The sequence below is a fragment of the Porites lutea genome, chromosome 1 (genome assembly GCF_958299795.1).
Source record: "Porites lutea chromosome 1, jaPorLute2.1, whole genome shotgun sequence".
In the NCBI taxonomy this organism is placed as follows: domain Eukaryota; kingdom Metazoa; phylum Cnidaria; class Anthozoa; order Scleractinia; family Poritidae; genus Porites; species Porites lutea.
The window spans coordinates 36,454,421-36,470,580 of NC_133201.1; the positions used below are offsets into that span (position 1 = coordinate 36,454,421).

The 16,160-nt window shown below is 38.0% G+C and overlaps 1 protein-coding gene across 1 annotated transcript; it reads left to right on the forward strand.

The window, feature by feature from the left end:
* The first annotated feature begins 8,778 nt into the window (after positions 1 to 8,778).
* LOC140929084 (trace amine-associated receptor 13c-like) lies at positions 8,779 to 11,145 on the forward strand. The gene is made up of 2 exons (XM_073378934.1): positions 8,779 to 9,768; positions 10,965 to 11,145. Exons 1-2 carry the CDS (start codon positions 8,921 to 8,923, stop codon positions 11,143 to 11,145), a joined length of 1,029 nt encoding a protein of 342 aa, XP_073235035.1. The 5' UTR covers positions 8,779 to 8,920.
* The last annotated feature ends 5,015 nt before the right edge of the window (positions 11,146 to 16,160 follow it).

The following is a 16,160-nucleotide window of genomic DNA, read 5'->3' on the forward strand; positions in this document are numbered from 1 at the left end:
TCTTGTGACATGAAAATCAGCAAAGAAATGGTATCTAATGCGCATGTGCATCAGCTGATTGTGTCCCCCTAAAGCACTTACAAGTAAGACACACCATAGTTTTGAATCCAACCACTTTAAACCTTTTTCATGCCAAAATTCAACCCTATCCTTGTCTTTTGGATGACTATTCGATTGAATGGTTGGTTGCATCTCTTTTCTCTTTGGTATTGTCCAGTCCAGTATCAGCCTTGATAGTGTCAGTGTATGTAGCTCTATGTCTACCTCGATTCGGGTGACCATGTTGGGGTTCCCAAGCAGCACTTTGGAAGCCGTCTCTTCATTGTGACGTGCACAATGGCCGGCTAATCTTAATCTTCTCGCACGGAATGTTTCACGAACTCTTGAGAAGCTTCCGTATAGCTCCCGGTTTTTCATATGCTGTTGCCAGTGCACATTCAGGGTCGTTCGCAACATTCTGGTGTAGTATCCATTAACCCCTTTCTCCATCGTCTTCGTCACGGTCCACGTTTCACTTCCTTAGAGTAAGACAGACTGATCAGTTGCTCTAAACAGTCTGATCTTTGTTGCTCGTGGCAGCTTTGAGGTCCACACTTCTCATTTTATTGCAAGTCATCGAAGCTAAAGCCTTTTCTGACCTTGACGTCATGTTCTGAGTCACTGATCCATGAATCAAGATACTTGAAGAAGTTCTCAACAGGTTCAATTACTTCGTCGTCTTGTGCAAGTGAGCTCAGGATTAACATGATGGTTAAAGAACGTGTATTTTGTCTTCTTTGCATTTGGTAGAAGACCGACGCTTCTTCAACATTTCTGATTAGGTCTTGTGTTTGTTGAAACTGATCGCTGAAAAGAGCAATGTCGTCTGCAAAGTTTAGATCGGTGACTTTTTCGGCTTTAACTGTGCGTCCTTGTCTAGGCTTGATTGTTAGCCCAAGACTCTCCTGGTGACCCTCGATAGCCTCTCGTAGTACATAGTCCAGAACTATTATGAACAAGTAAGGGGCTAGTGTGTACTCCTTGTAGCACCCCTGTGGTGATTTTGAATAATTCAGTTTCACCCTTAAGGGAGGAGACATTAGCCCTTGTTTCCTCGTAGGTTTTACTAATGGCGTCCACCAACCGTGTAGGGATGCCATAGGCCTTGAGAATCTGAAGCATCTTTCTCCTGTTGATAGCATAAAAATCTTTTCTGAAGTCTATGAATGTAATTACTGCTGGCAAATTTCTGGCTCCGATAGCTTCAATAATTCTTCGTAGTGTCAGGATTTTTGCTGTGGTGGATCTACCAGGCCTGAACCCATTCTGTTTTGTTCGTAGCAACGGATAGAGGATGGGATGAATGCGATTTAATATCATTTTGTTGACAACTTTGAGCATTATCTGGGATAAACTTATTCCCCTGTAGTTGCTGACTTGGCTAAGATTACCGCCTTTCGTTATGGGAACTTTCTGACCACTGGTCTGGCTTGTCAAGGTTTATAACAAGCTTGATTGCAAACTGCGGGAACAGTTTCATCCAAATCACAGTATTTTAAGACCTCCAGGGAAATTCCGTCTGGGCCAGCTTCCTTACTTGTTTTGATGTTCTTCTTCACAGCTTTAAACTCGTCCAAAGGGAACAGGCCGTCATCTATAGGTACGTTTTGAAATATCTGCTTTACGTTGTCATCTTTACTGTCTGCCGAGAATTCAACACCAAGTAAGTTGCTAAAGTGATCATACCAGCTTCGTTTACGAGTTTCGAATTTGCTTTGTAATTATGTTTTTTGTCACTGGATACTATTTCGTCAACGACTTCGTGTAGTTCACTGTCAGCTATATCAAGGTACACTTTTTCAAGCATTTCGTTGCTAGCTTTTAGTTTCTCGCCTTGGCCCGCTTTCTTCGGGATTCTGTTGGTAGAGTTCATACTGTTTTTGCAGATCTCTTTCCTGGCGTCCATAACTCGAGGATCATTTGATACTTTTTACTTTTTTTTTCTTACTCATCTTGGGAATGTGATTCCTTGCAGTTTCTTTGTTGGCAGAGATAAGACTGAGGTTGGTAGAGACGCCTTTTATATCAATTTGTCATTTGCATCTTGATGGCTTTTTAATTTTTAATTGTCGCTTTCTTTAGTTGAAAAAGTATATTTGTAGTCATCGACGTCCTTAGATGACCACCCGATTCCTTATGTTTGTAAATAAGTAACATAAATGACAATTTCGCCCTGACAGAGATTTAAATGAAAGATTTATCAAACATCCGTTCTGCACTGAGGTCAACAACCTTTTAATTTTTCGTGGGGAGAGGCTTGAAGTCTTATTTTGTTTTAAAATCTAGTTTGCATCACTCCGTCAACTGAAGCGGAAAGAATTTAGTAGACAGAGTCTCATTCGCTTTCCAAACCCAGACCATTTGCTAAATTAACGAAGAAGAAACAAGGCCAGCAGTCTTGAACAACATTTTTCTTTATATACCACGGGACGTTTTAAACCAAGAAAAACTGATAGACGACAATACTTGAAAGTTTTATCCCACTTTAGATACGACTCATTTGAATTTAGATTGAGCATTCTGATTGAAATCCGCAAGACATGTTTGTTCAAATCATGATGATATTTACTGATTGGTGCTTTCACAAAAGTTAAAGAGTCTTAAAAAATAAAACTCATTTATTAATTTTGCAGCATAACATTTAAATAAACAATTCTTATAACTTTTCGATTTGTGGGATAGTATTTGTGTGTAAACAGAATATATCTTTAAGTCAAATTAAAAGCTGCTGACGTTTAAATCAATAAACTATGTAATCAACCTTCTCCTACAATACAAAGCTTCCTCGACAATACAGTCATAACAGTTATACATAGGTTTTGCAAATGCAGCTGCCTACGATCAAGACAATTGCGTAAGTCCGAGTTCGTGGTGACACGGTGTGGATGATTAATAACAATTTCTGCCCAAGTCGTTAAACTCAGTTTCGACGTTCCTCGATAAATACAACAACAAAAGGTATGCTCCATATTTTACTTCGAGAAAGTTTAAACGCATGGTAAAACTCTGAGCTGCATTTAATGGTTCAAGAGAGGAAATAAGGGTTTTTATCTAATGCTCTCTTTTTGAAATAATAAGAAAAATCGATAGCATCCCTTACAGAAACGATGCTCGATAAATACGTTTACACCGTACTTGCATGCGTTACATCTTACAAAGTTGAGGCATAGAAATGAACATCTGTGCTATTTTATATATTATATATTATATATCCATTTAAGGGGAACAACATAAAGCTATCAATTCTATGCTATTTTCCAACAGTTAGTTTCCAGCTTTAAACAGAGCTAACGTTAATGATGAGTTAAAATTTTTATTTGAGGCACGGATATAATGCTTGAAAATAAAGTTTACAACGACTTCAGAGAAAGGAATCTGTTACTTCATGATTTCGGGTCGTGCCAAGGCGATCCCCGAGTGCCAACTTTTCAGGGGCTAGTAAAAATTGTCTTGCCATGGCGGCAAATTGGGTTATCAGCATTTATAATTTGTTCAGCCGAATCATTATTAAGTGGACTCGATCACAAGCATTTGGTGAAGAAAAGATCTGCATGATAATTCCACGGATTTAGTCGTTTTGCTTTCAGGCTGACAGATTAATGACGTATTAATCTTACGGCTAGGACAAAAATGTCAAAATATAACGGCGAATCTATGCTCTTTCTTTGAAGCATTTTTTTTTACTTCAACATCTAGTAGCAAAATTATTTCCATGCTACAAAATTTTTCCATGTAGGATAGAGGGTTGAAGATGTAGTTTTGTTCAGCCGAATCATTAAGTGTAAGAGATTACAAGCATTTGGCGAAGAAGAGATACGTATGATAATTTAACAGATTTAATCGTTTTTCTTTCAGACTGTCAGATTTATGACAGTTCAGCCGGTTGATCTTGAATTTTGTGCCATTATTTTAAAAGGCTATTTTGATGACGTATTACAGGGGTAATCTCACGGCTAGTACAAAAAAAGGAGAAATGTAATGAAAGATCTGTGCTCTTTCTTTGAAGCATTATTTATTTTTTATTTCATTTTCTATCCGTCATTGGCAATTTGAATGTAAAAGGTTACAATTTCTTCAGGCGCACGGCGCCGGAAGAGGCCGTTGTGTCAGATGCGTCTTGAAAGGAGAGGAAATGCTGTCGAAACCTTTGTAACTTTTTTTTACTTGTCAGTTACTTTTACAAGAACCAAACGGGAACAAAACGCCACACACATCAGAGAACAACAGAAGTTAAATCTATCAAAATTTTATCTTTTTATTTTTGCTTGGAGGACAAGCAGCCTCGCTACGTCGCTATTCTGGAGGGACAGTAACATTTGGAAGTAAAAAACGGACAAAAATTAAAAGTAACGCAAATTTATTTTTAGGTATGCAACGTTGCGTACCTGCTTCCTAAGTTGCTGATGTGTACGATACAAATTACCAGTTTCTTTATGAACAGATAAAACAAATGAATGTATCTTGGTGGTGTACCATTTACCTTTTATTTACCATTTTATCACCTCTATTTCCATGATTTTTTTTCCCAGATGACAATTAATGATATAATGCAATGGTGTTTATGCTGTGGTTCACTTTTGCTTGGAAAAATTTATTTCCGGTGGTTTTTGTTAAATAATATTATCACCATTCATGAAAATAGAAATAATAATAATGATAATAATAATAATAACTAATAAAGATAATAATAATGAAAATAATGGTAAAGAATGACATTTATTCTTAGAAATTTGAAGGGTCTTAAGTAGAAATTCGTGATTTCTTGGTCTCTTCAAGACTGCCATTTTTACTTCTTGTTTTTTTTAGCTTAATTTTTTCCTGTTTTCTAAATAATAAGACGCTGGTAAAAAGCAAATCAAGAGCGACAGAATTTAATATAAGTTCCTAAAATAGGTTCACCAACTTGTTTTGTTGGGGAAAGTAAATGCCAATCAATGCCCTTCCCTCCGTTTTCTTGAGCCTCTTTTACATAAGCTGGCAGGTGAACTTTGATAAGCACGATCGTAGTATATTTTTGCTAGTCTCATGCTTTGGCGATTAGAGTATAAACAGTCGAATTTTGAAAATCTCTTGAATAAATTTGTATTTTCCATTATCTATAATTACACTTTAAGCTGCCCTCTTAAGACTTTTTTTTTTGCCATAGAGAATTTCCAAACAACTGCGAAGGAAAACATTGTATATAGAATTTCCGCAGTCTTGTCCTAATATTTGTGTTGGTCATATTTGACGTATGTAATATCGCTCCACATCTTGATCTATGCAAACAGGCCTGTTTATGGTTTCGTACTTTTGAATAACTTTTTTATGCTTAGAGGAGTTAGGCCTCATTGAACACTAGATGACGATTCGGCCAACGTACATAAGAATACCTTGTCGCAAACTGAGAGCTTAAAACAAGTTCAACTGGCTCCTTTTTGAATACAAATTGGCCTTTAAGTCAAGGTAAAATTAATTTCCGCTTTCCTTAATTTGTCAGTCTAAATGCATTCTGTGGGTAAAAGGTTAAAGTCAAGGCAGGTTTAATAGTCAATACTTTTAACAGGGGCACCCAACGCCGATTTTTGGAAAATATCTGTTCGGAAGACGATTTGAGATGTAGTTTTTTCGGAACATTTGTTGTAAAATTTCTTGCTTGCCTGCCTCTCCTAGGATTTTCGAACATCTAATAAATGGTATATATGATTGCCCATTTTAAACGGATTTTTACCCTAAACGGGTCACCTAGAATTTGCGGGAGCCTTTTTCCTGACTGAAATTTTCGAAATGGTAAGTTTTGATCCCTATAATTTTCGGATCACTAGACTTACAGCTAGGAAATTCGAAAGATGAAAAATTTTTAGGGGATAAAAATATGCCTATATCTACGGTTTGAATACTAAAATGCTTTCAACAATGCTATGTTTAAGTGGTTTTGAACTATATTCTTGTTAGGTGCCCCTGTTTTAACGCCTTCATAGGTGCTAAAGTCAGTTCTCAAGGGTTTACTAGTTGAAGTTAAAATATATTGTTATTAAAGGTTAAGATGATATAGCTTAAAACTCGCATCATCGCAAATAACGGATTGGAGATGGATACATGTATGTGGAGATGAGGGGATTCGTTTTCCTTTGATAATTCGTGTTTTAGATTTGGAATAAATTAGCCAAGCAAACGAAATAAGTAAATTCGAAAATTGAAATTATCTTTATTAGAAAATTGCTCTTACACATGCGAAACAAGTTCGCTTTGTAAATAATACGTGACATTTGAGTGGAAAAGTAAACACTGATTTCAAGTCTGTAGATTTTGTTCGTGTCTGCTGTACATCTAATGTGCATCAGCCTTAATAAATTACAGGATGCCCGAGAGGACATATTGTGTGGGAGACGACTCTCCTTTTCTTCGGTTTATCGAGAATCCAATGAAGTAAGTTTTTTTTATTTGTGGTAAAGACGTAGATAGTAATTTGATCTTAGAGCCCTCTGTACGTACCTGTGGAAGTCGTTTTCGTCGCGTGTTTTCTATCAAATCGTCGCCTTTTCAACGAAATCGTCGCAATATCAATATCTTTTGCTAGGTGCAGCTTCTAGCGAGCTCGAAAACCACGAATTTAATATAACATAACAAAAGCGACAAGTTTAATAAGCAAAGCAAAAACTCGGAACGTGCAGCACACTTTCTTGCAGATCCCTTTGCCCTCATCGCGGGACTAACTATGTCAAACTTGATCGGAATGGCAATGAGATCGTCGCTTTAATCTTTAAGATCGTCGTTTCATCAAAAACGTTTGTGGCCACTTCGATTTCGTCGGAAATACCCATAGAGAGGCTCATCTTTTGTGTTTTTATCTGAGATGTGGAGTTTTCAAGGTAAAAGTACAACCTTATCGCTCCATTCAGGTCTGCGTAGCAATATTCCAGCATCGTTGTCTTAACAGAAAAATACATCGGTGAAAGTATCATATACAGAAGAAAATAAGAAAGAAAGTAAGAAACTCTTATTGAAGAGAGAAAAAGCTTAAATTAAGTTAACTATGCTATTTTAGGAACTGTATGAAATGTGAGGTTACAGTCAAGAAGTAGTTGTATTTCCGCTTTCCTTAATAGTCCACGCTCGATATATTAAAATTCTAACATAACTCAGAGGTTTGCCACATGTTCACCGCTCCATTGTTTCGCAATTCCCAAAAGAGACTTGAACACAAAGAAAATCAAACCCAAATTTTGAAAACGACCAGAAAGCCTTGAGGTCATGTTTGAATTTTAGTATATCGACTGTGGGCTATTTGGCACCGTATATATGTTGTAGTTAATTTTTTATGTCAGGTAATTTTATGTTTCTTTTGTTACAACTTCATTAGAATATATTACGATACCCCAAAACAATAGGAAAACAAAAATTACCTGAGCCAAAAAATTAACTATAACATATAGAGGATATTACATGGCCGCGCGGAGATACGAAATTTCTCTTCGAGTGTTGAAAAATATTTCATGAGTGAGCGCAGCGAACAAGTGAAATATTTTTTCAACACTTTAAAAGATTCTAGTTGATGAAAGTCAATTCAAAACGGTTTTCACAGGGCAAGCTCCAGTTGTTGAAAACCCTGCGAGTAAGAACCTGCATTTTCCCAAGTTAGCCTAAACAGGTTCTTACGTAAATGGAAATTAGCACAAAATTAGGCTATTTATGCTCTTAAATAGGTTATTATTTTCTGAAGAAAAAAAACCACTTTGTAGCCAAGTCTACTTTGTCATACTTAGCTTATTCATCATATAAAATCTGCATACCAAATTAGTATTTATGTAAGAAGAACTGAAGCACTGACCACATGAATTTTGGGGTCTGATTGTTGACTTATCTTATTTGCCCAAGTACTGAGAACGTTTTTTTATATGCAATTTAGAAAATAAGAACCAGTTTCAAAGTTTGGGGTAAACCGAAAAACTGTGATTTTTAAAACTGCAGGTTAAAATGTTAGTAAATTAATAGTACATAGCAGTTCAATTGCGCATTGACTTGCATTTATTGTACTTGTTTGACCAATTCCGCTTGGAGGTTCTCAATTTTCTTTTCTTTTATTCGGGTGTACTATATATTCATATAGAATATTGTATTGTTATCCGGTGGATAAGTCTAACCCCCTTTTGAACAACTGAGGCTTGTACCGTCGCAATTTGTAATAATCATCGCACTTTGTAACGTGTCTTAATATTGTAATAACCCGTGTCGCACTCTATGTTTACTTTTAAGATATCTTGTCAAAAACACAATCAAAGGTGATGACAACATCAGGCACGTAACTTACAAAAATTGCTCACATCTCCACTCATTTAAAAAATAAAACTGTCAAATTTGCTTGTCGTAGACATTTATTGAAAATATATAGTTTGTTGGTTTTTCTAAGTTGATCATGCTTATGCTTCTTAAAGTATGCTAATACACTTCGATGCCGCCCCTTCGTTAGATTTCTGTTAGTCTCTATCTAAAAACGGCAACAAACAACGCACATCAAAACGATAATTAAGAGTTTAGTCTGTTTATCAAAACAGAAAAGAAACTAAAAACAAGCCTACATGTCACGGTAAGTTTCATGTCTTGACGGAGATCAGTCATACAAACGCATCTCATAGCGATAGACTGTGATAACTTAAGTTCATTACAAAGTGCTATGCAAGTGTTAGAAATTGCGACAGTACTGCCTGATAAAGAGCAATAACTTACCAGCTAATAAGTCCTTGTTTTTTTTAGCTGTCTCTGACAGCCGATTTAGTATTTTGACAGAATACGAAGTGGAGATGCATCAAAAGTAGAAGAGGCTCTACGACAGGCTCTGATCTGTAAGGAAACGAAGCTTGAATTAAATACTACAATTAAAATTGTAATTGTACGGAGAGAAATGAACTCTGCTGCCATGACAAGTTCGTGCCTTCGTGAAGACGAAGCAATACACGTCTGCATGATTGCCTTGGTTATGACGGGATCAATTTTGGGCAACAGCGTAATTTGTTTGTTGCTTATCCGGTTTAAGACTTTACGAACAGTGCCCAATATTCTGGTGGTGAACTTATCAGTTGTTGACATCCTGAACGCTGCAATTAATATGCCACTTATGATCTTGTGGTACATCTGTAAAGTTCCCTATCTCAGGGGACGCAGCATTTCCTGGTTCGTTGTAACAGTGTACGTAATGTTCATGTACCTCACCGTTTTCAACCTCACCGTCCTCGCAATAGATCGTTTTGGAGCCATTGTGCTCGGCTTTCGCTACCATTCTTGGAAGACCCCCAACAAAGCGAAAGTAGCAGTTGTGTTTGTGTGGCTTTCAGCAGCTGCCTATACCTATGGTATGTTCACATTGGGACTTGACATCGATTTAGGTGACGCTCCAGTGCTGGTGTACAGGATCCATTATTTAAAGAAATTTGGAAGACATTTCATCATTCCCGGTTATATGGTACCCTTCACAGTCATGCTTATCTTAGGAGCATCTATCTGGTTAACCGTGCATGCGCACAACCGACGTATCACACCGATTCGTTCAACGGTGAAACAAATTAAAAGTGATGTGAAGACCGCCAAGACCATCGGCTTAACTTGTGCTGCATTTTTCTTAATGGGCGTTTTCCCGATGCTGCTACATAATATTGCCCGAATACACGGCACTTGGCCTCATTTTTTAGCGTTTTTTCTCATCCACTTAAACAGCATGGCAAATCCTGTTATTTACTCATTTAAGGCAAGAAGGTAAGATTTTTTGCAATAAAATTATGTCTTAGAATTAAACAGCTAACAGTCTCATCGAGCCTAGCATCCACGTAGATCCGCAGATCCTGTATGGCGAAATCGCAGTTAAATGAAAAGAGAAAGAAATATGTTAATCACGTGATGATACCGGCAACAACAACAACAACAACAACAATCGTTTTTTTTGTACTCTCTCTTGCCTAAAAGTAAACTACAGCAATGAAAATATTGAAATCAAAATTAGAGTACTGGCTGCTTGGAGTAACCATAGGGGCTAGCGGAGCAAGGCATGCAGCAGCCGGTTGACTGCAAAAATAGAAAAAAAAAAACTTACCACGCCTTTCCCTGCATGCATTTTTAACAGCAACCTATACCAGCAGCTGCTGTAAATCAATCCTTGTCCTTCTGACCTCAGCCGTTTTTAAAAAATTCTTCAGGATTCACTTCTCTTTCGAGGGTTTTGCAGGACATGTTATCTGATTCCGAAGTTGGTTTCTCAGCGCTTGTACTCCAATATTACCGTAGCGAGTTAATACACACAGATCACAGTTAATACTGACTTGGTTAAAACAGTCCTGAAGAACGAGAATTGTCTTTTGTTTGGCCTAACGTTTATAGTACCCAAGGAACGTGGAGCTATGAGTATCCTGAACTCTCACCGTTGTCTTGCTTAACCTGTACGGTTCGGTTCACGGACACGGGTTTATGGCCGTGCCCTTTGTATAGCGGTAAAAATCGGCAATTTATTTATGTTTTATTGTTAAAACTCTGTTAATCCCACGTTTCCTGTTGACTTCATTTGAAAAGCGTGATCGGACAAACCCTTACTCCTCTCTCTCTCCTCCAGAAAAAGGTAACTGTTACGTTTACTGAGATACTTTTACTACCGCAAATCCTCCAATAAGCCCCCCACCGGGGCTTATTTATTTCAAGCCCCTTTTAGGGGAGAGGGGGGCTTACTAGAGAGGGGTGGCTTATTAAGTTTCTTCCCCTGAAGGGTTGGGGGGGGGGGCTTATTAGAGGGAGGGGGCTCCTTTGAGAGGGGGGGGGGCTTAATAGAGGATTTACGGTATAAGTAGTTATTCTGCATGCAGCAATACACAAGGCGTGCTTATCCACTCCCGGGTAAAGTTGTTTGTTTGTTCATGCTAAAAAATCCTGATACCTATATTCATTACTTTCCCTTCATTTTAAAGGTTTCGCAGGGCGTTCGTATTGTTCTTGAAGGAGCCGTGTGGCAAGTCGCAGCCTTACTTAAGCTCCAAAGACCTTACAGATGTGCAATACAAAAAGACGAATTTTCCATCAAGGATCGACATATCTATCGTGCAGAACATCAATACATGCTTATCCCAATCCAAGTTCCCGTCTTCGTAACTCTATCCGGGAAGGTCCAGTCTAGCGTTGTTTATTCTAGCAGTCTTATATTCTTCAAATATATGTAGCATTAGTTTAATACGAGTAGCGTAGAAACCGTTTATATTCATGTAACTTTTTGTGTTGTTATGGATCTTCTTGTTATTTCACTTATATGTTACTTAAATTATGTTATCTTTATCCCGAAGCTTAAACAAAGTGTTCACACGCGCATTAAAAAGGAGTCATGTTTGAAATAATCAGCTGTTACTAGAGAGCTATATGGCAATATTCCTACACCAGAGTTGTGCCCGTCTAACCTGAGGGGAAAGAAAGCAAGTCTCAAATTAAAAAATATACCAATAACTGTAACAAACCAAGCATTGTGAGGCTTAACTAAGTATTTATAGATTTCCACTACATCGTTGCATACAAAGTTCAAAACAACGTTGGACAGTATATAGTCGCCCACACTGTTCGTATCTCGTTGGTTGGTCCGGGTGATATGTATTCTACAAATGTGTTAGTCTAAATCTCAAAGAATGATTCAGCAACGACAGGAAGAATATGAACAGCAAAATATCCAAGGTCTTCAAGGCCTACTCTGGGACCTTAAGTCGCCTTAATTTTAGGCGACTTGAGGAAAAATTTGGTCAAAATGTTGTTCGACTTAAGGCGATTTAAGGCGAATTTAGGCGACTTAAGGAGATATAAGGTGACATTTAGGTAAATTACATATTAGTGTATATCTGTCTGGATTTGCAAAATGGTACCTCCAGGAATTGTTAGCAACAGTCTCATTTGAGGCTTGTTCAGTACTTGACCATTTATTTTTTTAATGATATTTACAGTATAACATCTCTTAACAAGCTGCAGTAGATCAAAAAACATGTGTTTAATATGCTGTTTACATGTTCCCCACCCCCCACCTCTCCCTACCTATCATTTCCCATAATTCTCTTCTTGTCATAAAACACTATGGCATTTGAAATCGGCGCGTGCGGTAGAAGTTGTTTTCCGTGGTCGATTAATTTTTTAGATTTCTTTTTGGCCGCCTGCAGCAAAGTTTTCTGGAAGGCAAGATTAAGCCTTATGAAGGAACAATTCTCACGATTGGCAAAGTCTGCCGTCGTCCAATATGTTACCGTATTTCGTCTCATTTTGGCTAAACTGGTGAAACACTAATCTCGGGCGGAAAGGAATCATATTGCAAGCTTTGATGTGGACGGAGACGAGTCTCTGACCTCAAAAAGTAGCTTTTAGGAGTCAAAACTATTCGGCGAGAGCAAAATTGATGCCGATTTCTGACCAGGCCAGAGACTCAGTAAAAATTGTTTTAAAGGCCGGCGTTCATGTGTCCCTTTCAAAACGGCTCGTCTACATCCGGGATCTTGAATAAATCGACCGTGTCAGCAAAGATTACATGTGATGATTTATGTGGAGAAAGCGAGAGTTATTGAGAGAGAGTAATGCGATGATATTTCGTACGTATTTAGCGTGGAAACATTGTGTCTGGTTGGTTTTGGATAGTTTTATAAGTGCCGCGAACGTGGTTAATTGTATGATTTCCTGAAGTTGTTGACAGACTGATTTCAGGTTTGTCGTGGTGCTCGTGTTATAGGAATATTGTGTACAAGCATGAAAACGCTTTGTAAGTGTTTAGTTGAGGTTATTTTGTCTTAGACAACCGATTGTGGGGTCAAGAAAGGTGGATTCTAGGTCCGTTTTAGTGGGGCATCTCGCTAGGAGCCTCATAGTTTAAGAGACTGAAAAGTCATTATTTCTGTGCTTTTAAATGTTGTTCATTTCGTTACAAATCTGTCGCTTTTGCCAAGAGCAACTTTTCGTGTGTTGCCAGCGATTAATTCGTCCGTTTTAAGCCCTAACTAGCGACTTTCAACTGCTTTTTATTGACCTCAAGTGTCAAATTGTTAAAACGCACTTGAAATTTATGGAGGTACCTTTTTGGCGGAGCTCCGGCGCGCAAAGCGCGCCAGCGGAGCACCATGGGTAAGAAAATTTGGTAAACCATCCATCCGAGAAAATTTGGTTATGACGTAGCGTACGCCCGTACACTCTTTGCGGGGGAGGGAAGGGAATCAGGTGTCAGCCCGTCCGGGGGAGGAGTATGTTATAAATCGAGCGATGCATTTGTGCAACCCACCTTTTTCTTGGCGGGAAATTGGGCGGGAAATCGTACAAGAAATGGCGTGGCTGTCGTCGCGTTCAAAAACATGTTTACTTCAACTACTTCATTGCATAAGGATTTTGTGACCGCAGTGCTCAGTTTCTAGTAAGCTGTTTCGAAAAAATTGTTATGGCAACAAAAACAATAGCGGATTGAATTCAAACTGTTTGCTTGTAAGTGAAGAGCGACGGGAAAGAGAAAGAAGAGAAATCCTGGTAAGAAGTGTTCGAATAATACTTTTTTGAAATAAATATTTTCGCCATTACAGTGGTCCTTTCTAAGTGTCTGAGTGCCTTTTTACCCGAATTAGTGGGGCACAATACATGAGGGGCGTGCTAGGGTAAATAATTGTGTTACTATTAAAGTATATGTTTTTTTCCCTACACCGGCAATTATGAAGCTGTGAAAGGTTTGAATCCAGGAGTCATTTCATAAGTAGGTTGAGTATGATCGTCCGGGTGAATATAGTCCTGAATAGGACTGTTGTTGTTGACAGTGACTGTCAACAACAACAGTCCTATCCAGGACTACGTTCATCCGGACGATCATTCTCAACCTACTTACAATTATGAAACTTAATCCTTTCTACAGAAAACTGTTAGGCAAGACCTAAGAACTGCTAGGTTTGGTTTGACTAAATTGTAAGTGTTGAGGCCAACTTAGTTTACTTTACAGCTCACTGAAGTCTGAAAGTCGCAACGATTTACTTTAAAACCATCCAGTTACAACAGATGTAGCCTACTTGCAGTTTCTCGTAAGTCAAGCTTATAATTTTTTTAACCGCTTGAATATTAACTCAAGATATATTAAAGTACAACATAATTTGTATATGAAGCTTGACTACCCATAGAATATTGTAAAGAAATCTCTACTACACAAAGCCCCGGCACAAACCATGCTAAGCTAGTCGATATGACGTTATTAATTCACAGTGGCTATTTGTGATGTAATTTTACCCCAAATAGATTTTTTGGACATTTCTAGAACCTGTTATGCTAAGCGTGCAGTTTGGCTCAACGATGTACAGTTAGGTAGGGAGGCAAGAGGCGCTGAAATCTTTCTTGTTTTTTTAGAGTAGTGAAAGAACTGTGTGCAAAGCTGTTGCGGGGGTGACAAGATTTTGCTGTTAATTGATTGGAATAAATAAGTTTGTGACGACTGCTCTGAGCATTGTTTGCTTACCCCCATTCGTCTGATGAGCATTCGTGGAAATAAGTCCCTCCTCCCCACCCCGGAAAAAAAAAGAAGGGAAAAACCGTCAGCTTATCAGTCTTCTCTTTAAGCTTGTTTTCTATATACTGACAGTATGCATGAAATAGCCACCCACGAAACGACCAATGCCCTCCTCTATAGCTCCAAATTAGGGCTGTTAATCACTGCTCGGATTAATTCAGAATGAAGATGACATGAACCACTGAAATACGAATCATAAAAAAATGTTGGCTAATTTCGAGTTAATTTTCCCTTATATTAAAGGAAAGGATTTGGCTTATGTGTTTCTACGGTCATAATGGAAATTTCAATAACGGTAGAGGCTTGGAATGAAGGCTAAAGAAACTGAAGAAATGCCGGCGATAGTTTCTAGGAAAGTTTTGCCTTTCTACAACTAGTTAAATGCACACATGTACTTTCATTACAAATGACACTGGAAGAATGCAACATACCTCCTCCGAGAAATGATTGTATGCAAGTTTAATTGTTGAAGGAAGGAGTAATATGGTAAGCGCGAAAGCAAAGACAAATGATATAGGTGGACCTGGAGGATGTGACAAACGACAACTACTGCTTCAAAAAAGTTTTAATAACTCAGAAAATAATTGCGGGGAATTAAATAATGACGTGGCTGAATAATAAAACTCAGAAATCGGTTCATTTGGCAGGAATTACTTCCTTTTCCTAGCATATGATGCGCTCTCGTTAGACAAAGGAGAAAGAGAAAGTTCGCCACATAATGGGAAAATTGCTCTAAAAAGGGGTATAAATGTCATTTATTTGATGAAGAGCGTGGGAATTTTTCCGGGTAACTTGGCGAGAGTCTACTTCCTTTCCATGCGATTGTAAAAAGAGACCAACTTTAATAACTAGAACGATTCAGTCGTTTTCATTTTAAAGTGAAGGCGGCATTTTCTTAGTGTAAAGAATCCCAGGCGTAAATCCGACTTGGGTGGTGATATCAGTTATTTGATGTTTTGTACCATCAGTAGGTAACAATGACAAGGCATGGCTTTTGTATCCTGACCTTCTGCAAAATAATTTCCTAATCGGTGTGAGACGCCACAATGTTGGGATGTTTTGGAAGTTCCACTGAAAAAATAAAGGGTATAAATTCTAAAAGAATCTACCTGTACAACTGTCGTTGCCTTGAAATACATGAACATCTAAAAGAATTGAGGGTTAAAAAAGAAATACGTCGCACTCATTAATAAGCGATTTAACTTCCTTTTTAGTAGGAGTCAATTAAGACACCATGCATCGAAGATGCATAAGTACCAAAGGCTTTGTCTTTGCGCACTCAGGAAGGAGATAATAACTTGGTTGATTACTAAGTTCCATTGCTTTATAATAAAAAGTGCAGGACAAGAGGAAGATAGCAGTGTTTATTATTAACTGAAGTGCTCTAAAAAGAGGTCAAGAGGTTAGTGATATCAGCTGAAGCTCGTTATACTTTGAGAGGTGTTAGTTAGATGTTGCTCATGCAGGACGTTGGCTAAAACAGTTCTGTTGTTTACTGTTTACATAGCATATTAGGCGTAACAAAAAATCGGGTAAAGTTAGACATTGCTTCATCTTAATGCTGCCGAAAAAGATCATTTCTTTCAAACCATGCAATCTAAGAATAGATTTTGAA